We start from the raw sequence: 23,161 nt of genomic DNA, 5'->3' as shown, positions 1-23,161 counted from the left end.
GGGTCTAGAGTGTGGTACAAAGGAAGTGCCATTGAACAAACGGAATGGATAAAAAAAGGGGGGGAAATGCCAAAATAGGTCCAAAAAGGCTATCTAAAGCAATTCACCTTAAAACTCATATATTTATTTAAAATGCTGTGAGATTGTATACTTATTTTGCTTTAACCTTGCTAGCATTTTAGAAATGTCACACTGCCATAAACATCTTACATTTAGATTAGTTTTCTTCTATGATGGAACACATTACCAAAGGAAATAGGATTGACAGATTAAATCATATATTTTTAGGATTAAGAAGATTAAGGCAGGGAGCCTAACATAACATATTAATAATGATTTAAATGATACTTTGCAAGCAGTGATTTTCTCAGTATCAGATGCTATGCAAAACACAGCAATAAATGGCTATCACATATTGTCCAGAGGCATCTACCTGTCCTTTGTTGGAGAGTTAAGCTGACCTAAATCTTTAAAGATAGGTAAAGTTCTTAATTGTCTCATCATATAGACATGTTACATAAGCAAAAGTATACCTATATAGTGTTGTAAGATTTTTTTAAATTATCTGGCCAATCAGATTAGTTGGAAAACTCTACACAGAGAAGCAATTGGATTGTATCAGTTCCCAATTTACTCATATGGACTTGTAAGAAAGTATTGTTATAGAAATTATAAAGTGAAGAAGTCCGAGTAGGCTTGTAGGATTCTACATCTCTCACTAATTGAATTATAGGTTTCAGAATGTTGATTTTATTGTTTCATTGAATATTAAATATGTAGGAAATCTTAATGCAGGAACATTATTTCTAAGATTGAAAGATAGTACAATTTATCTTGTTATCTAAAGAAGCAGCTATAATATTCATATAAAGAGAAACTTTATATGAATATTTATAACAGCCATTTTAGCTATGATAAATGAAAGTGATCTGATATTCATTTGTTAAATTTAATGTACTGAATCCTCTGCTCCTACAGCTATTAGGAAACTGCATTAGTGCTTCCAATTATACTGCAGTAACATGAAGTTTCTCCAGGCTCCAAGGAAATTAGACCTTTATACACAACACTATACTGCAGACACCCCTGATTTTACTTTAACTAGCACAGCAAGTTTCATAGATAAGCAGGAACTGAAACAGACTTCAGGGTACCTCTACCCAAATATCAGGTAGTATATCATACTGACTCACCATTAGGATGTCTGGAAAAATATGTCTGCATAGGTTAATGAAGGCAAGAGTGATTACAGGAACAGAAAAATAAATTAGAATTTATCTTCTTGATAGGTCAACAATGTTGATTCAAGTCTTATTTTGATTCATGTTGACAATAAAAGAAGAATGAAAAAATAACTTTTTAGGAAAATAAATTAATATACTTACAAAAAGGGTAATATTAAAAACAGCCATGAAACCAGAGGAAAGGAAATACTTGGGGGAAACAGTTGAAAAATTGTTACAGAATCTACAAAAAATTGCTTTTTAATTCCACAAAGATAAGATCAAGTTCAACGGAGAAGCAAAAGCATTAGACAAAAACACAGGCAAAGACAATTTAAAATATCTCAGGCCATAATTTTTTTCCTAACCATTTGCCATGTTGTTTCTGATGTAAGTCCTCAGCACTAGAATTCTGTGTTTTATTGCACCATCCTCATTTCAATAGAGGGGAGGGGAAGGGAGGAAGAGACATTCTATTTGAAACCATATGTGGAATTACATAAATCTCTTGAATTAATGGCTTGGCCAACAGAACTAAATTTGCTAGATCCTTTTTTATTTCCGTATCTGTACCTTCTTCCATTAACACTCCTGAAGAATAAAAATCTGTGGTTCCAAGATTCCACAGAAGCTCTAGTTTCTCTTGAGGCAAAGTAATGTGGGCTGAGGCTTCAGAGTCATTCACACCTATTTCCTGCAACCTAGGCAATTAGGTAATAGTATAAATCCCAGTTTCTGATGTCACTGAGTCAGCAAGGGCTTGGCATAGAACACACACAAAGGAATTACCACCCACAGAACATATGAGTGGCTGAGCGAGAAGTGAAAAGTACGTGCTGAAGAAAAGGTGCTTGAAACAAAGAAATCTGAAAATATGCTATGATCTTTCAACAACTGCCAAGGAATAAAACCACAATGTGCACTGAACTGGATGGGCTTCCTTCTATGCTTCCCACTTGGCTGCTTCTCTATTGGTCCATCTCACTGTAAGTATTAATTCTAAATTTTGTTTTGTTTTAACGCTCTAAGCCACAATTACTTCATTTATAAATGTTTCGGTTATTTTTGCTAATAGATGCCTGTCTCTCGGGGGGCCATAGAGAACTTTTTCACAGTAGGAAATTGAATGCTTTTCATTATTGTGATAGTTCAACTCTGCGATCCAGGTGTAGCGTTCTACAAGTATTTATACTTTCATTCAAATTCGATATATCAGCACAGTTTGGAAGCCAAGATACAGAACAACTTCCCATACTAAAGATAGGTAATGTAGGGATGGCAGTCCACAAATAAGAAACAATGCAAATTTCCATATCTTCCACATCTGCCTAGTTACTATATACAATGGGCATCATCTGGTCCTTGTGAATGAAGACTGAAAAGCGGAACACGGGGAAGACAGCTTACTGATAGGTCGATCAAATGGAGCAAGCCCAGGTTAGGTATTAGTTCTTGACCCAAATAAGAAATGTGAATAAATGCAAAAGGCCTGATGAGAAAAACAAGTAAAGCTATGGCCGAAATAAGCAACAAAAGAGGAAATAAGAATTGAATTGAGTGTAAGGAAGTGAAAAGAGGCAGATATTTACTGAAAGCTGTGGAAGAGAGAGCGAGCATCGAAACTGGAATAATAGGAGGAGGGTTGGATGTTGAATAGGGGAGATATAATCTAATGAAACAGAAAGATGACGCAAACTAATGCAAAAGGATCCATACCAACAGGGTATAAACTGTGGAATAAGTTCACGCCCAAAAAATGCCATACTTTTACCGCTGCAGGTAGAATTTAAAGCTATGATGTTTATCTAAAGTTTGTAAGAGCTGGACCAACTATAGTATAAATATCTAGCTAGATGGCAGCAGCTAGTCAATTAAGTAGAGTTGAACCTAGTTAATATTAGATGAGAGACTGTCAGGTTGAATAGGGCTGAACAGGAAAGTAGGAAAATAACCCAGAAGAAATTAATAGCATATCACTTTTGTACTGTTGCCAGGAAAACTACATAGATATATCCAAGAAGTCACAAAGAATCAAGTTTGACTTAGAGGCACCATGGTTCAGTGGTTTTAAGAATAATGCTGGAGGTGGTGTCTGTTCCAATGGTTCGAATCCTAGCGTTATGGGGTGAGCTCCTGTCACTTGCCTCAGCTTCTGATCACCTAGCAGTTTGAAAGCAAGTTATATGCAAGTAGATAAATAGGTACCACTTGAGTGGGGAGATGAGCTGGTGCTTTTGTGGCCCGCCAGCAGCCAGCAGAGCTGGCAGCAGATTCGGACTGGGAGGAGGTTGGGGAGGAACATGGGCCACTCCTGGAGTCTGGGGAAGGCTCTGATGAATGCTCTGCATCGGAGGCAGAGATGGGGCCAGGCCGTCTGACAGTTATTAGCTACCTTTGGAGTCAGACATCAGTGAGGCAGATGAACAGCTGGAGCTTGTTCCCAGTGTGCGCAGGTGCAGAGTTGCCAGACAAAGGGAACAGCTAAGGAACAAGGGTTGACTTGGGAGTAAGGCCACAGGTGGATGGTGAATGGCCCCTCCCATAGGGAATAAGAGAGGAGAAAAGGGGGAGGGGTGTTTGCAGAAGATAATTAATCCATTCCAGCATTCTTGCCAAATGTTGCAGCATCTGAAAGATATAGGCCTGGCCATTCTCCAAGCCTGATAAAGTTCGGCAATTGTGAACTCTCTTGAAAGACTGAGAGAGAAAAGACTTTGCTAGAGAGGAATTCACTGTAAATTAAATAAAAGGGGTTTATCGGGATGAGGGCTTCGCAGTGGTGGGTTCCTACCAGTTCGGACCAGTTTGGCCGAACCAGTAGTGATTTGGCAGCCTGGGTCGCGGGAACTGGCAGTGACCAGGCCTGCCACACCCCCAAACTGGTTCTCCAGGCGGTGCCATAGGCAGCACCATCTTGTTTTTCGCTTCTGCACATGCACAGAACAATTTTTACTGCACACAAGCAAACTAGCAAGTGCCTGCTGAAACCCATCCCTGAAGCTTCGTGCTGCTGGGAAAACCTAGGTCAGAATAGGTGCTTCATGCAGGCTATCAGATTCCTACAGGCTCTGAACTTTCCCGGTTGCAATGTCTGTTTATGAGGCAGCTCCAGTAGAGGGAGGGGCGCCTTGGATGATCCTGCAGGAGGAGCAGCTTTCTTTCTGGTGTGAAGCCAGCTTGCTCTCCTGTGGCGCATCTTGAGAAACATGAGAGCGTGTACCACAACACAGTTAGTAAACTGGCAGCCAAACTACTACTCCTGGCTAATGTAACAACACAACACAACAACAACAACAACCACAAGCTTGACTTGAAAGCGCCTCTATTGTACTTCTGTAAATTTGGACTTTGAATAAGCATTCAGGGGTATAAAAAATAAAAGAATCTGGAATGTATAAATTGTAAATATTTTGTAGGTCTTGTACTGTGCTTAGATATAAAGCTGTACCAAATAAAAATACTAATAATAAAACTTTTAATTCTGAGATAAATTTCTCTTTAAGATGGAGATGCATTTTCTTACATTTGGGCTTTGATATCAGAAACTACATTTACTCAGTATTTTTCTCAAAACCTTAAGTTACTTGGAGGGTTGCAGAACTCTAGCAATGAGACTTATTGTGAAAATTACTTTTGGGGCATTCCGTACACATTCTTTTCTTTAAGTATGCAAGCAAATCCTAACTTTGAATACACATACCTGCTTGTTAATGTCTCTTTTCTTCTTCTAGCAAACAAGAAAGAAGTTCTCTACTCCAGGAGCCTCAATTTACCTGAAGACCATTGATTAGTTAGCAAACATCACTTTATTGCTTCTCTCAACATGGACACATGGCGGAGAGGATCTATTAGGTCCTCAGGTTTCTTCAAGCGGCTCTCATTCAGAAGGAACAAGAAATTGGGCAACCAGACTATTATCTTGAACCAGAACAGCCAAACATTAGACTCCAATGAACAGTACGACAAAAAGAGATTCCTAAGAAATTTCAAAGACAAGCAAGACTATTTTCCATGTCAAAGTGAACAAAATCTTACCACTAAAACACAACCACCTCCCAAACCACCTCGCTTATATCTGGACACTGCCAGCTGCCCCAATATAATAGACCACAGAGAATCTTCCTCTACAGATATATCCTTTTCAAGCACTTCCTGCCATTTTCATAAGGCTACTCAAACGCAACCTGATCTATTATACAAAGCCCAAACCATGAACTCTGAAACACTCTCCAGGAACAGTAAGTCTCCTTTTGATCCATCAGACCCCTTCTTTTCCTTCACACTAGATTTGGGACCCTCACTCCTGGATGATGTTTTACAAACACTCAGAAAACAGAATTTACTATTAAATTAGCTGGAATTCTCACTAAAACCAAGAAATTAATCATACTGACTCATCTGATTCATGGACTGTTATTTTTGGTTCTTTTTAAAATATTTTTTCCCCAAAGAAGGTTAGAAGTTGCTATTAAGTAAATTATGTTTTCTATCTCATTTTGATAAGCAGGCAATATACTTGCTATATTTAATCAATCAGAAATTCTAGACAGTATGAGTATGTGTAAGAAGACGATGGTTTTGGCTGGGAACGCTGCATCTCTGGATTTGTTTGGGTAAAATAATCTTAAATATCTCAGAACTCAATTGTTATAAATAAGGTTTTGATAGGACACAGGAGGCAAGAGTCCTGATCTACTAATAATGAAATGGGAACTCTAAATATGAAATTTATCTTCTTTTGTGCCAGTACAGAATTTTTCTAATTTCTTCCTTCAATTTGGAGGAACTGATTGGGAGAATTAATAATTGCAATTACATCATACTATGAATATAAAATGTGAATGCATATGCTATTCTTTATTAAACCAATTTGCTTTATTTCCTTTGCACATTTTTTTAATTTCCAGTGACCAGTATTCATTTAATAGATAAATGGGGAAAGTCTTAGTATTACCCTTTCTAGCCTGGCATCTTCAAAATTATTTGGTTCTACTAGTTTCAACCAATTTGATCATTGCTGTGATGAAACATATCTGAAAGATGTTAAATTGGGGGGGGGGGGGGGGAAGCAATAGCAATAGACTTATATACCGCTTCATAGGCCTTACAGGCCTCTCTAAGCGGTTTACAGAGAGTCAGCATATTTCCCCCAACAATCTGGGTCCTCATTTTACCCACCTCGGAAGGATGGAAGGCTGAGTCAACCCTGAGCCGGTGAGATTTGAACCGCTGACCTGCTGATCTAGCAGTAGCCTGCAGTGCTGCATTTAACCACTGCGCCACCTTGGCTCTTATAGTAGGTTATCCTACTATATGAAGTACTGTATCTTCTACTAGCAATCATTTGCAGACATCATCGTGGCTTATAGTAACATCAATTAAAGAAGCAAACAGCTGGAATGAGGAAACCATAGTTTCAGAAGAGAGCAGCAAGGGACTTCATCCAAATTGGATCAGAGTCCCACAGCCGTTTTGTTGCTAAATTAAAGCAGCTGCGTCAGGCAGATGACTAATGCTATTAATACTTCTGAATTCTGAACTCCACCTATTGCTTAAAACTGAATTGTGACATGAATATGTGATACAAGAAGGGCTTCCATTGTTTTTTCAACTTCAAGGTGATATGAGTATATCAGTGTCAAAAATGAGCTCGTTTATTTCCTCAGACTGAGAACAAATATAGCCAGACTTTGCAATTATCTCATTTTTCTAACACACACACACAAACAAACAAACAAAAATCAATAGTATTATATACTTCAAAGTATTGCCGACAAACAGGTTCAAACCACAAGATGTTCCCTCCTCGATGCATGAGAATGACAACATTTATACAATATAGGCCTATAATTGCCATCAAATTGATAAATCAACCCCATGAATGACAAGAAAAAAAGGAGGCACAAGAGAGGAATCTGTAGTGAAACTACCTCACAAAATCTAGAACAAGTAGTTGTAGGAAGGTACTTTCCCACTGGTTTCTTTGAGCAGTGTAACTGTAAAACATTTTCCTCTCATTAAAATTAAGGTAGAACAAACTGCTCCAGTTCCAAGCACAATGTAACTTGCATGCCCAGAAGAGGAATGACTTGGGGGAAAGTATTATTTTTAGCTACTGAGCTCTTTTAACATATTGCGTGGCATGTGTCATCACAATACTGTAAATCCATAGGGGATGTTCACCTATTCCACCAAAATGATTACCATAAACATGACTAAATGTGGTTTACTACAAAACAAATCGATGACATCTGTTGCCCTTTTTTATTTTAGTTTTTATTCTTTTTGCCATAATATACTTAACAGACTGAAAAAACTACCACAACATTAAAAAAACAGAGTAAATATAAAAAACAAAACCCAAATAAAGCAACACAAAAGGAAAAAAATGTATTAATATATCACAGGGCCCTTCAGATGTTCACTCATGCTCTAATCTCTTCAGAACTTGATTACGGTACTACATGTTCTACATGGGACTGCCCTTGAAGCTTCCACTGGTCCAGAATGCAACGATATGTGCAGTAATACCTTGATATACCCATGTAACACCTCTGCTTTTCAAGTTGCATTGGTTGCCATTTAGTTCTGGGTGTCATTCAAGATGTAGTTACCTATACAATCCTATATATAACATAGTACCTGGTTATTATGTTATCTGTCACTCGTAGCATCTGCCCAGGCAACTCAATCCTGCAAAGCAGATGTGCTGAGTTCCTTCAATTAAAAAAAAGTCCTCTATCAGGATGCAGGAGGGACACCGCCCCTGTAGCAGCATCTGCCCTCTAGAACAAGATTCCTCCCAAGATCCAGATGGCCCTGTTCTGTGATTGTTCAGAAGAGCCATGAAGACTCGGCTGTTCATCCAGGCCTTTGGCAAGAGACAGAAACCCCTCGCTTAATTCCATCTGGTTAGTCACAGTTGCCACCTTTTAATCTTTAATGTTTTACTGATTTTATTGTAATCCGTTAGTTAGAATATGTTAGCTATTTCTTCTGAAATTCTTGCAAAACTAATTCCTATCTGGATAATATTCTTCAATTGTTTGGAAAAATAAACAATAGGTATAGAATCTTTTCAGTTATTCTTTTTCAATTATTCTAATATAGATAATCCTTGATTTATGACCACAACTGAGCCCAAATTTTCTGTTGCTAAGCAAGGCAGTGAATTTTACCCCATTTTATAACCTTTTTGCCACAACTGTTAAGCGAGTCACTGCAGCTGTTAAGCAAATCATGCAGTTATTACACAAATCTGACTTGGGGTTCCTGCAATGTTCATAAGTATGAAAACTGGTCATAAGTCTCTTTTGTTCAGTGTCATTGTAACTTTGGTCACTAAATGAGAGGCCCACCTGTAATTTAGGGATTTCAGAAACTGCTTGCACATACAGTCCATACTATGTGATTAAAGGATATTTTAATTGAATGTAGGGCCATTCTGCAATTTTAAGTGAAGCCCGATCTTCCAAACTAACTCAGCACTGAACAGAGGCTTATCTCTTTAATTATTCTCAGTTGGTTCAGGTTCAAGATATTCCTTCAGGATAAAATACTGTTCTTTTAATCTAAAAATATACTGATATAAAATATACTTATTTCCACACAATGTGATTGTCTGGATTTGTTTTCTCATTTTGTCTCTCATAGTTGAGGTCTACCTATGATGTCAATTACAGGCCTCTCTCATCTTTTTAAGTGGGAGAAATTGCACTATTGGTGGCTGACTAAATACTTTTTTGCCCCACTGTACATGACCTGATATAAATTGCAATATAATTGCATTAAATTGCTGCTGTGTAGTCAAAAACGTAATTCAGCAATGGATCACCTAATAATATTGGAACAGAACAGTCCAACCTCCGCGATCTAACAAGGACTTTATTTATTTAGCACAACTACCTCGCCACTATAAGCTATATACTTAATTGGAGCGTCTAAATTTTAAAAAAAAACCTTTTAGCAAAGACATGTCCAATGGCCCCTTGAAAAGAAGAAAAAACAAAATAAGTAATAAAGAAAAGACTTCATAAGAAGCAATGGCTAACGTCTCTCGTGAATCATTCTTGACTCCTAGTGACTCCATGGATACACACCCATGTTTTTTGGCAACATATGGAAGAGATCTGTCTCTGTGTTCTCCTGTAATGTTTTTTGAATTTCTCATTTTAAACTGTACTCTTGAGATAATCTGGTTAAATCCCATTCAAATCTTAATCAGATCTGACTTGGTTAGCTTTTTTGAGTTCAGGCCAATTCAGCTAGATGTTGCCATCTTCAATGACATAACAAGCAATACAGGTAGTACTTGACTTACAACCATTTCTTTAGTGGCCACTGGAAGTTACAATGGCACTGAAAAAAGTGACATGACCAGTTTTCACACTTATGACCATTGCACCAATCCCATGGTCACATGATCAAAATCCGGATGCTTGACAACTGGCATGTATTTATGACAGTTACATGTCCCTGGATCATGTGATTGCCTTTTGCAACCTTCTGACAAGCAAAGTCAATGGGGAAGCCAGATTCACTTAACAACCGTGTTATTACCTTAACAACTGCAGTTATTCACTTAACAATTGTGGCAAGAAAGAGCATAAACTGGGGCAAAATTCAGCAACTGCTTTGTTGATCAATGGAAATTTTGGGTTCGATTGAGGTTATAGGTCAAAGACTACCTCTACTTAACACCAGGGTTCTATTACCAAAACATGAGCAAAAACTTTTAATTGTAATCAGTTGATCCACTTTCACTCTTAAGAATGGGATTTAGAACCAACAATATATATCAGGACTGCTTGCGATAGCTCTGCCAATCTTTCGAACATTAAAAAAAAATGAGCCCAAAATTTCCATTGATCAGCAAAGTAGTGTAGCTGTTTTGCCCCATTTTACAATCATTCTTGTCACAATTGTTAAGTAAATAATTGCAGTTGTTAAGTTAGTAACAAATAACCCATATAACCTGGGGTTTCTCATGGATTTTATCCAGTTGAGTATTGCTGGCCATAGCATTTTTCTCTAATGCATTCTGGTCAAGATAAGCTATGGCAGTAAATGCAGTCCTGTGGAATAGGAGTAGAAAGGCAATCACTCTAAAGAGCTCTAAATATGTCCAAGGTGGAGCTACACAGGGCGCAATAAACCTCAGGGTCATTGCAAAGCAGTTTCTCAGGACCAGTCACTGTGAATTAAGCCCAAATTACCAAATTCCCTATTAACAAAGTAATCAGTAATTATTACTTATTATCACACATAATAAATGCTTCTTTAATAAAAGCTGGCAATATACCTGCTCATTAAGTACATAACAACTTTTTTTTCACCCACATATTGCCAGAAAGGAGGCCAAACTAAGACCAAAATCTCTTAATTTTGTTTGTTTACATTTGAGCAGAGGCCACAACACTTCAGGTGGGAAATGGGGACAGGAATATATTCCCAGCTCACATATGTACAATTCTTGTTGGAAATTATGGGAGTCGTACTCAAGGAAGGATCAAATTGGGGGGAAGGCTACTGTAGAATTACTTTTATTTATTAATTTACTATTTTTTTTCTGCCTATCTCGCTATGTGGCTGCTCTAGGCAGCTTACAATAATATAATAAAGATCACATTTACAATGTACCTACAGATTCTCCTTAGTTTTCCTACCATCACCTAGTGACACCTATCTGGCTTTGTGCCTGTAAATTATTTAACAGATTATTTTCTAATTGTGTCAAATAGATGGAAGATATAAAATCAAAATAAATGAACACTTAAAAATAAAACATTGTATTTGCAGACATATTTCACAAAAACACATTTTGCCATCAACAAAAGAAAAAAAAAACTATCATGCTATAAACCATAGAACAAAATTGTCTTTTTAAATATTATTTTAAAGTCTACAAGTCTATGTGGAGATTTGAAAGTGTAGTTAAGATATTTAAGAGGAATTACATTTCAGGGAGATGGTATCTGAGATATTTCATACTGCATATTTGCAAAAAAAAAAGTATTAAATTAATGAGTTGCTTAAAAATATTGAGTGTTTCCAATAATTAGAGGCATAATTTTTATTTTGAGTGTAGGAACAAGGTAACTATGGTCCACAGAAGACAGAGAAGCTATGTTGTTTCCCTTCTAGCAATTCTGCTTGAGATAGCTGGGAAGGGAGGGGGAGGTAGATCTGCAATCCACATGCATATGCATGTAGCTCTGAATCTGATAACATGAGCAGCTCTCAGCATCAAATAGATTGCCCAACTTCTGTCTAAAGCATGAGCTCCCAGTATAAGGAACCTTTGAGGGCTACTTGTTTATCCTAATTCCCTTACCAGAAAAACACTACCACATTTATCTATTTCAAAGGCTCCCATTTCTTCAGCTGCTATTATTTCTTCTGTAACCCCAACAAAGTAAACACTGTGGATATTTCATTCCACATTCCTAATTAGCAGTAATTGTATGAATTCTAGCCTAGTGGGTGTATGTGAATTCCAAACTATAAACAAATGTATATTTTTTTCAGTTAGAATAAATCTGAAAAGAAAAACTTGGGGCTTAAATAATGTCTTCCAAATCAGAAATATAAGAAATATGTTGGCAGCACTCAAATACATGTAAAATAAAATTATACTTTAAAACAGAATAGAAGCAGTTTGTATTGGTGTTACCTGGGATATATGTGGGTGAATACTGCCATCAGCAAACACTGTGCTACTCTGTGGTTGACCTTCCAGCCAGGTGATTTTTAAAGGATTGTATGTTAGGCCAACTTCATTCTTCACTGCCATCTCCTAACAGATAAAAACAAACAGCATCATGTGATCATCTGTATTTCATTGAACTCTACTTTGGTAATTAACTTGAGCAAACAGAAGAATGGCTGCAGGCAAATAATGAATTGCTGTGTGAAAAGGAACTGAGAAGTTCAGTCCAGGCTTGCTTTGAGTTCCCTCCCGAGTTGCCAAATTAATTTGTATCACTTGATATAGGATATCAACTGACAGTAGGACAATAATCCAGTTGGATGTATCATTTTACAATATATTGTAATTCTTTCAATAGACCACAATATCTATCAATAAATATCAATAGATACCTATATCAAACAAGAGGGCATTTTACAAACAGATAAAAAAGAATAATAACAGTAACGACATTCACCCACAGAGGTACTTGAGAGTGGTTTCTCAACTATTGTAAACATTTTGTATTTTACATGCAGTAACTTCACTAAAGACCAGTTCTATACACATAGTCCTCATTTAGCAACTGCCTCAGACAGTGACCATTTGCAGTTACAACACTGAGGAAACTTTGCATCCAATTCCTGCTTTTACAACCTTTGCAGCTTTCTCTCTCTCCATCAAGTATTCACCCTTACAGTCAGTTAATAGGTGTTGTCCTGTGCCTGGCCCATTTTTCCTTCTCCTCTTTAGCATAACAGATTGCCTAAACAAGCTATCTTCTCCAGAGCTGCTTTTCTCTGTGTAGCACATAGCTAAACTGCTCTACAGACAAATTAATAAGCTCAGCTCTGTGACCTTAATTAGTTGATTAGAACCCTCCAGCTAGCTAGCACTGCTGTCTGACATGGAGGGGACCCCTAATCAGTTTTACAAAATGCTTTTGATTGCCTCCTAAGCAACTCACTGCTTGTAGCCACTAGCACACTAGGCAAACAACAGTGCTAGTGCATTCCTTTGAATGTATATTAAGTGCCCTGACTGCTATAATATCTTCCTCTCCAATGAATGTAAATTCAAACATTAATTCTCTTCTTGCTAATTATCCTAGCACCAGAATTAACATACCAAAAGATGAGGGAGTGAGGAGAAAAGGGCTATGAGATTTTTTTTAACCAGCTTCCTTGTGAGTTGAGTTCTGAAAACCTTCTTCAAAGTTGGGGTTATATTCTTCTGATAGCTGTGATGTCACATGATCACCATTTGGGACCTCATCGTGGTGGGTTGTAGGCGGTACGCCCCAGTACGGGCATATTGGTGCCTGCTGGGAGCACTGGGTACCGTTCTGATATGGTGCTCCAGAGGGCCCACCTGTCTGCCCACCGTCCTTACCTTTATTTGAGCTCTTTGGAGCTTCTGCGCACGGAGCATACGGCATCTGCGTGACACTCTGCCAAGCAGCTGGAGCATTGCGGAGCATCTCAGGAAGTAAGGATGCATGTGTGCGCTGCACGCGTCTGCTGCGCATGTTCATGTGGTGGACGCCGAGCCCTGTTGCACCACACCGGTTACATTGGGATCCAGAACCCACCATTGGATCTCATGCTGGCTTTCTCACTGACCTTGCTCATGAAGGTCACAAATGGTGATAACTATGGGATGCTGCAGTCATCGTGATTGGAGACTAGTCACCAAGCATCCAAATTGCAATCACATGACCATGGAGTCACTGCAACACTTGCAACTTTGAGGACTAGCGGTAAGTCTCATTCAGTGCATTGTAACTTTGGATGTTTGCTGAATGAGTGGTTGTTAAACAAGAACTATCTGTATTTTATAATGCTACCTTCTTTAATAATTGTCTGCAGAACCTCTTGCATTATTATAGCTCCTGTGGTACACCATCATATTTCCAAGTTAAAAAACAAACTAAAGTAACTTACAGCAGCTTTTACTGTTGCAAATTCCACAACTGCACTTCCAGTCTTCTTGTTAGAGATCAGCAAATTAAGAACTTCACCATACTATCAGAATCAAGAAGAAACATAATGTAAGATACAGGCTGAGGTTTCAGAGATTTTACAGGGAACACTGGTTCACAAAAGAAATAGTATAGTCCAGAAGTGATGCAGACTCTAAGAACAAAGGCACCAGTCAAATTATTCTAGTGGAAGAATAGGCAATAAGTGGCCTTTTAAAACTGAATGGACTGCAACTCCTACTGATTATTCTAGCTAGGGCAGAGGGACAGCTGTATATTATCAGGAAGAACTATAAGTTGTCTGAGCAGTTGCTCCTTAAGTATTAATAGTAACACAGCAAACTATTATGTAAATTAAATATTTACCTTAATGTTTGATAATTCTGCTTCACTAACAGTCCATATCATATTGGGTAATTTATATGTGCTCTCTCCCCACCACCTCTCACACACACAAACCAATGTGTCTTTGACTAAATTATTTTTCATTTCCTCTTCATTATTGGACTGTTTTAGGTTTTTCCATGCATCCTCTTCTTATATTTGGTCACATTAAGCCTTCAATTTAAAAGCTTAAGCCAGTTCAAGGAAGATGATATTTTAGTTTTTCTTTGTTGTAAGAGGATAGCTTTTTGAGTTGTATTATATAATTAAACTTATTTTTTAAAAATTCAGCATGAGTCACCCACTCTACATATTGTATGGGACAGTTATAAAGCCTATATGTGAGATCATGCTATTATTGCTTTTAAGAGAAGCATCTTTGTTTTAAGAGAAAAGAAGAAAAAAAATCTTCTGCATCAATAGCTAGAATATTTGGTTAAAGAGGAATTGCTAGATTAAGCAAAGGATTCTATGAAGCAGGCCTATCGTGAATTTGTATTAACCAAAGTGACATTAGATATTAATACATATTAAGCAATGCCTATCCTTGTTAACTTGTCTGGAAAAGATTTATAATGATCATGGCATCTTCTCATTGGTTTATGCAAAATTATATAAAATGTCTTTATTATTTTTACATAATTGCCATAATTATACAGAATGTGGCATTCTGGTGACCCTTCTACAATATGCATATGCTAATGAATTTAGTCTGTCTGCTTTTGTTTATTCCTACTACTGTATATAGTTAAAACAATCCCCAGATTTCTCTAAGACCAGATCCTGGACTTCAGCTTTTCTTCAGAAGAAAATAAACCAGGATTTTTAGTTCAAATGATAGGTTAAACCGTGACCCGACAATTGCGTGATAGACATAGGCATGGCGACAAAATAGTACCGAGTAAAACGCGATGTCAAAATCGCGCCCACAAATTCGCGACATCAAAATCGCACAGACAAAAGCGCGATGACAAGCACAATAAAATCGGAAAAATTTTAGGGTTAGGGTTATAACGTACGTATACGCGTCCCACTATGTTAAAGACCCAGCACACTCACTGGGCTGTCTATAGTTTGTTGATGATGTGATTTTGCCGTCACACATTTGTTGTCACGATTTTGTCGAACATCAATTCACGATTTTGACGGCGCTAATTTGTCCGTCGCGGTTTTGTCAGTGCACATGTCTATCGCGCATTTGTCGGTGAACCAGGTTAAACTGGATGCACCCACATATAGCTCATTCAAGCCACAGCAGAATGTACCACAAGCCTTGTTTATTGCTCCATATGAATATGAATAATATTAAGCAAGGCCAATTACGGTAAGGAGACATTAGAACAGGACCTTTTGTAGAATTTGCAGTAGAATTTCTTTTGAGTAACCTCCATTAGTTTCATCTTCTTTCTTGCACTTCCATCGAAGCTGATGGAGAAAAGCCACAAATTAGTTTCACATAGTGCAGGGTCCAAGACCTACTATATCAACACCCACAATTTACTTTCATTTCTATCTATATATTCCAAAAAATCTTCTGTTTGTCTGTTTCAACCTTCAATTGGGAAAAATGGTGCATCATAAGAGCAACCATTTTTGGACCAATGTATCTCAAACAGATTAACTTAAAGAATATATCCAAAATTTGGGCTCCATTACTCTTATGGGAATGAAATTTGGCAAAGTTGTGGTCACTTCAGCACTGCTACACTGCTGTAGTCAGCTGTGCTACTGCACTGCCACAATCAGCCAAAGTAAGGTGATTGTCATTTCCAAAACACTCTGCCAGCTTTTTGCAAGCCAGCAAAAAATTGCAACTCTTCTAAGGTGATGATGGTACCGTACAGCATTGTTGTTAAAAAATAAAATATTTTCTTTTAAATATTGTCAGTTTCATTATGCCATGTGGAAAGAGGGGGAACAACATGGTCAACAGATGACATCAAATGTCACTGAGAAACTGTAAGGTGGAAGAGCATACAAAAATGGATGAGATCAGGGCCATATGTTTCCAGGATCAAACAGTCATCACAAATAACATGAGAGAAGGAGGGAGAGTCAGAGGGAGAGAGGCATGCATGTCTTCAGAATAACAAAAGGCACAGAAGGAGAAGAAGGGAAGAGACAAAGGAGTAAACTTCAGGAACAGAGACAAAAAAACAAAGAGCAAAGAAGATGAAAAAATCAAGGATGAGAGTTCTGGACATCTCCAGAAGACAACAAAAGCCACAGAATGAGAAAACAATGGGTTACAGGTTGTCTAATGTCGCTATAAATACAATAGATTAGAATTTGTACAGATACTGAATGAACTTTGAGGCATATGGAAGCATTCACATTTTAGAATAACGAAAACTTATTACATACACCAAGTAGCATCTGGAAATCTGTCAATATTCCAAGTGACAGAGACTTAACTTCTAATTACCTTTATCCTAGAGCCTAGAGCCTAGATTAAAGTGCAAGGAACACATTAAGGTGAAGTAAGTGACAATTCCCATAAGGACCGAGGATGCCAAGGGCAGTCCAACTGTGTGGGAGGCTGCAGGCGATCCATGTGGCTTCTACTGATGGAATGATAAATTAGTTGTTCATCTTTCTTCATAGCTCAAATTTTTGGGGATGTCTTACTTTGAGCTTGGGTGTTCCTGTGCCATTCCCTCCATACCCATCTTGTTTACCTCAAAGAAATAAAATAAAATGAAAATTATGGTTGCAATAGTTTTGAATCTAAAAATAATATCTTTTGGCTAAACAAAATCCAGTGTTCTAGTTCAGTTTACAGTTTGATCTCCCAATCTAAACTATTTTATTAAAGACCAAATGCATACTATTTTGATGTACAAGTCAACAGATGTTTTAATTTTCTCTGTACACCCAGAAATAAAGCATCATTGTCAGTAAGAATAAAGAAAAAAAAAACCTTGACAGAAATACTGCAAAGCAAATATCTCATGTCAGTCGGAACTGGAGAAGCTGCAACAAATAGTTAATCACAAAGCTGTTTAATTAACATTCGTTAAACTAATTTTCACTTCCACACTCTTATGATAGGTATAAAGTTCTTGAGAAATAAACAACTGTCTAAAGTAATGTTACAGCGTAAGATGCAATCCTGTGCATTTAGCTTTGAAAACATTCTAGTGAATTCAAGGAAAATTACTTCTGAATCAGAGGTAGATTGCTCGCACCAAGCTAAACCAGTAGTGGCGGCGGTGGGAGGCTCCACCCACCTGCCTGGATGCTTCTGCGCATGCACAGAAGAGTTGCACATGCACAAACAAGTGAACCGTAGTAAAAAAAATAGAAACACACCACTGTTCTGAATGGACACAAAGGTTCTTTGATGGATTTCCCAATTTAACTCTTTTTTTTAAAGCTTCATATCAAAATTAATGCAAAACATTCAAGCTCTAAAAAGCAAGCAAAAGAATGCTTGGCCTTACTTCGTATTCGCTCTTTCTCAAGCCGGATTTGTTCCTGCATGAGTTTTTGTTGTTCCTCCAGTTGCCGAGATCCCTCTTCACGTAACCGTTGGATCTGGGGTGAGTAGCAGAAAAGAAAAATCATGGCAATATTGCTTTAAGAACTGTCTCTAATAAAAAAAAATCTACTTACAATTTTTGGGGGAACTGTCATAAGAAATTGACCTATCATTTATTTAGCTCCACATTCTATTTACTGATCACAATTAAACAAGCTAAAGAGTTTTTTTTAACGTGTGAAGTATGAACATAGAAAATTGTCTATATCTTCAGATTATTTTATCATCTTGCTAAACAATCTCTACATTTACTGGAGAATTCCTAGGTTTGCAAACAAAAATTATATTGGAAGATGTAAAAACTGACATCTGCAAGTGCTTTCCTCTGAATTAAATAATAGATTTCTCTGCTTGTTTGCTTGTGCATTGAAGCCTGAAAAGCAAATGTATTTTAACTAGGATCCCAGCATCATTTATTTATTTTGTAGAATTCAATAATTCAATAATTACATTGGTGCTCCTAAACATGAATATATCAACCAATGTATTTCATATAAAATAATATCTGTTTACGACAATAACTTTACCTCTTGCTCTAACGTCCTAGTTATCTCAATCTCTTCTTCCTTGCTAACCTGGGAGTAAGCTTCTTTTTCACGAGCTTCAAGATCTACAGCAAAGTAGAACAATTAATTGCAGAGGGATTTAATTTCAATGGTTTTTATATATACAATTAAGAGAAAAATTCAATACAGATAAGAAAGTACCACATATAGACCACAAAACAATTTAAAAATGAAGTATATACAAATGATTAACATGTAATTGCTAAAATGCATAAACTTTTGTTAAGATTTGAAACTGAAAATTAAGAAGTGTATGATAAAATGGGCAAAGAACTTGAGTTACAATGGATCAATGAAAGAGAATGTAGTCAAAAAGGTTTGAAATTCAGTGTCCTATAATTTGAAATGATATTCTATGTGTCACCAGACAAATTGTGTAGTATAGATAAAGGTAATTCTAATTACAGTTGGAAATGTGAAAAGCATGAAAGAACATTTTATCATGCATGGGTGACCTGTGAAAAATTGAGAAGGTACTGGAAACAGGTGCATATGACACAAATTTTAAAATTTAATATTCAGGTAAAATCAAGTAAAAACTTTACTATTATTTCTTGATAAACAATTAGAAAAGATTCATGAACAACTAGTATTCTATATTGTAATTGCAGCAAGGTTATTATAGCACAAAGATGAGAAAATATAGAAGTATAAACACTGGAGGAATAGGCTGTGAAGGTGATGAAATGGCAAAATTGATCTGTTTGTTTAGGGACAAAACAATATGTACGTTTATAAAAGATTGGAAACCTTTTTACTGAAAATGGACAAAAATGGTAGTGGTGATTTCTGCATTAAGAAGTATTGAACATAAGACACATATAATTCTAAAGGGGGAGAAATGATAAAAAATTGTTTTGTATCTGTGGTAAAGATTGGAAGTCATAATTTTAACTTTATTTTCTCTTTCTTTATCTAATGTAAAAGTGTATCTAACACTTTTACCTTTTCTATTTTCTCTTTATATGGATATATTTATCTTTATGTCAAAAAGTTCAATAAAAATAATTTTAAAATGTATAGAAAATTAAGACTTACCTTTTTTAAAAATGGAACAAGATAAAAACTATTTTGATTGTAAGCATACTTCACTGTACCTATAGTCTTAATGGTATATAAATATGCAATTTGTAAATGAACTATACATCTGATATTATTGTAAAGATCCTATAATCTTGGAATTTATTTTCTCAATATAAACAGTCTAATATAACATACCAAGTTTGACTTTCTTTCTTCTTTCATCAAGTTTCTGGGTCCTTTCTGCTGCTTGTTTCTTGGCTTTCCTTACTCTATCATAGGCTACCTACAAAAAAAGTAACAGGACAAAACATACTGAAAGAGGTAAGAATTATAATCACCTATTTAAAATATAAAATTGATCCATTTGAATTGCTGATAGTTCTATATATTTCAGTATCTTTCATTACCAAAGATCAAAAGGAAGTGATCCAGAATATATTAGTGAAGGAAGAAGTGTAGATGTATTCTCTACAGTGTTATTTTTATACAGCCTTTAAGTACATATTTGATTCACTAATAAATTTAGTTTTAGACATCTATGGCACAGAACGGAATGTTACACATATGAAAACATTAAATAAATATAGAAAGCTTGGAGGGAGGGAGATGTAAAGAAAATGTTGTCTACCTGTTTTATATTTTTCTGAGCCTTTCTCTAACTAATATTCTTTCCTGAAAAGTGTGCAGGAAAATGGATATTCCTGCATAATAGCTATAGGTAGATAGATTTTCAGCAGCTGAAAAACGTGCCTATAAAGGTATCTGCTTGCTCAAGCATTAATTTGCAATGACAAAATCAAACATTTTTTTGCATTTATAACACAGAATCAAATTCCTTACCCTTGCTGCTGCATCTGTTAGAACTGTTAATGCTTGAGACAATTGATGGAAGAGTTCAGCTATAGAACATTAAAAAAAAGAGTAGGTACTTTTAGTATCATTTTAGCTACATATCATTTATTCATTTTACTTGGATAAAAGATTTAACACAATAGGACCAAGCATCATATCACATCTGTAGTAAAGATCATTGCCAAGGTAGGCCTCAGAGGTAATCTATTAGGAGGACCTACTCTAAGGACCAAACTGGATCTCCCTCGTAAATAAGGGAAGCTATGGAGATACACCAACTAAACTACTGATAATCAATTGTTCAACAATGCAGATTAATGTTATTTATTTATTTATTTATTTATCAAAATTTCCATGGCTGCCCAATTTACTCTGACTCTGGGCAGCTTACAAAGATAATTGCTGCTGCTCAAAATGTTTCATGGCAGCAACACTGAGACTGGCTCTGCTCTTCTCTTAGCCATCAGTGGAAGTTTCTCCCCTGTTAGAGTGAATTTGTAGCAAAAGTGTCAACACCCTGGGTTGCCTACTGTCCACATGTGGGGAATGTAAACACCTAAATAATGGTGTTGAGTAAGAGAGAGATCAGTATCAGACTTGTAATGCTATGAGAGAACCATTTTATATCAAGTGACTATCTTGCAACCTGTCTCATAGAAACTACCATTTTGCCTAACTCTTACTGATTTCAGAAGAATTGTTACATGCCATTATATGTTGGGGGGGGGGGAAACGACCTATTTTCTCCTGATGGATCACATGGAAAAGTCAGACAGATTTTTATCACAAGTCTCCATACCTGCTTTGGGATTATCTGGATGTTTATCTGGATGACAGGTCAGGGCCTTTTGTCTGTAGGCTTTCTTAATCTGTAACAGAAAGAAGATAGAATGAACAGTGTGAACATCTTAGTGTATCAACTTTCAAAGTAATGGTAAACAACTACTGACTGAAAAGTGATATAAATAATCTCAAAAATTGGCAAACATGTATTGTTGTTGCCCAAACATATCTGCATAATTAAACAAAATACCAACATTTTACAAATATCTGATTTCATTGCAATGGAAAATCTACTTTTTAAATGGATTAGTATTTAGATCTATTACAATATTTAGGATAAACTGAAACATTTAATATTTACTCTTACTCCCTTACAATGGGATGAATCAAGGTGGACAAATATGTCAATCTCCATAAAAGTTACTTAACACTTTTTTAATGTTTCAAACATTAAACCTGAGATTGAAGGCAAAACTGTAGTACTAATCTGTACTACAGTAAATATGTCCTTGGCACACGGACTCAAGTATCTGATAAATATTTGTGAAGATGTGACTTATTTATCTTATATAAATATTTCTTGCAGAGAAATCCAAGGGGCATAAGTGAGCATAATGTAACCATCCAAACTAATTGTTCAGGAAAATACATAAAATATTTAAGAAGGCAACTTTCTTATCTAGTACTATATCTGATACTGACAAATAACTCAAAAAAGTAATGCCATTTGATCCAAAACTACTAAATGCAACAATTAAGTTTCATTTCATATTTGTCTGGAACAGCTTTTGTGAATAATGAAGGTTGGGTATACTTGTATGAATAATTTTCAATCTAGCCTGCTTTCAACATATCTTTTTAGAATTACTGTATTTGCCTGAAAAGAAATTTAGGAGGTGTTTTGCAATATATATTTGGCAAATAATGGATCAGCACTACAAATCTAATTGTTGTAAATAAATTAAAAAACGTATTTACATATCTGTGGGCAAATCAGGAACAGTTCAAAATCACATTTATTTCATTAATTTTTATAAGGGAGATACTCTCAAATTTCCTAATCCACAAAGGCCATGAATGCACCTTATAAGAATTATAAAAGAAATATACAGAAGAATTTAGATTTCCTATGTCTGTCCAAAATTGTGTCTCAGTTTAGGCTGATGGATCCAATTACCGGTATATTTTTAATCTCAATTCCAGCATTGTGCTTCTCTGAGATTAAAAACTACGATTTTTTAAAATACAAATATAAATTAAAATTTCACTTCTATTTATTTTATTAACTGTAATGTTCTCTAATATTACAGCTAACAGGAAAGGAAATTAAATTATTCAGAAATGGGATATTAATACCAATATACTATCCAAATGTTTATGATAATGTAGCACCATCTAGTGGACTATATAAATACCGTAGGTCATAAATGGGTTATGAAATTACTTCAGCACTATTGTAACTGTAAATTGTCAACTCGATGGTCAGTAAACAAAGACTACTTGTATGATCATGATATAACAATTCATAGCAAGCATTTAATATTGGAGTGCACATTAATCTCTTTTGTACAGTCATATACATCCTCTCTTTCAAACTTTATCAATCACACTATTGTTCTTCTCATACATGTTCAGAGGTAAAAAATACTGGAGAAAGATTGAGGAGAAAGTCAGCTACAAACCGAAATCTTTTGCATAATCTCCTTCACTTTAGTAATTTACAACAGGATAGAGGGAGAAGCCTATATCTGAGAACACTGCAGATTTCCAGCTCTGTACTACCATAGGAAGAGTGAAGACAGCATATCCCATGTCCATAGAAGCTCTTGCAAGTGCAAAAACCTCCAAGTGCAGGGGGGAGGGGTGTTTGACAAAACTGAGTAGTGGAACAAAATGTGATTGTAGACAGAAGTGTTCCAATTTAGTGAAATCTAAAAAAGAGGCAGCTGAGCTCTGAGACGTATCTGATGAGGACTCAATGAACTGATGAGATAAAATAATAGACCTATATTTTATGGAAGATAAAACAAATTGGTATCTTACATGTTTTTGCCCTAACTGTAAAATATTCAGGGCTGCTAGAAGCAGGAGAAATCGATTTAAAAAACTAACATGGAAAAA

General features: G+C 36.2%; 2 protein-coding genes across 3 annotated transcripts in view; one reads left to right on the top strand and one right to left on the bottom strand.

Annotated features, from left to right (window-relative positions):
* DNAJC17 (DnaJ heat shock protein family (Hsp40) member C17) overlaps positions 1-23,161 on the bottom strand; it is a 29,502-nt gene that overhangs the window by 2,449 nt on the left and 3,892 nt on the right. For both annotated transcript variants that reach the window (XM_014061426.2, XM_087722568.1), the window contains exons 2-10: positions 21,057-21,126; positions 20,246-20,304; positions 19,601-19,688; positions 18,344-18,426; positions 17,719-17,812; positions 16,904-16,953; positions 15,623-15,700; positions 13,854-13,934; positions 11,896-12,018 (exon numbers count right to left, since the gene is read on the bottom strand). In XM_014061426.2, the coding sequence (XP_013916901.1) occupies positions 11,896-12,018; positions 13,854-13,934; positions 15,623-15,700; positions 16,904-16,953; positions 17,719-17,812; positions 18,344-18,426; positions 19,601-19,688; positions 20,246-20,304; positions 21,057-21,126 (726 nt within the window). The remainder of the gene's footprint in view (positions 1-11,895; positions 12,019-13,853; positions 13,935-15,622; positions 15,701-16,903; positions 16,954-17,718; positions 17,813-18,343; positions 18,427-19,600; positions 19,689-20,245; positions 20,305-21,056; positions 21,127-23,161) is intronic.
* Positions 1,988-6,101, top strand: CUNH15orf62 (chromosome unknown C15orf62 homolog). The gene is made up of 2 exons (XM_014061438.2): positions 1,988-2,209; positions 4,955-6,101. Exon 2 carries the CDS (start codon positions 5,047-5,049, stop codon positions 5,575-5,577), a length of 531 nt encoding a protein of 176 aa, XP_013916913.2. The 5' UTR covers positions 1,988-2,209; positions 4,955-5,046; the 3' UTR covers positions 5,578-6,101.

The sequence above is a fragment of the Thamnophis sirtalis genome, unplaced genomic scaffold (genome assembly GCF_051295495.1).
Source record: "Thamnophis sirtalis isolate CommonGarterSnake01/CBP01778 unplaced genomic scaffold, rThaSir2_p1.2 scaffold_1, whole genome shotgun sequence".
NCBI lineage: Eukaryota > Metazoa > Chordata > Lepidosauria > Squamata > Natricidae > Thamnophis > Thamnophis sirtalis.
Note: the sequence above shows the minus strand (reverse complement) of the source record. Positions and strands in the feature narration are given on the sequence as shown.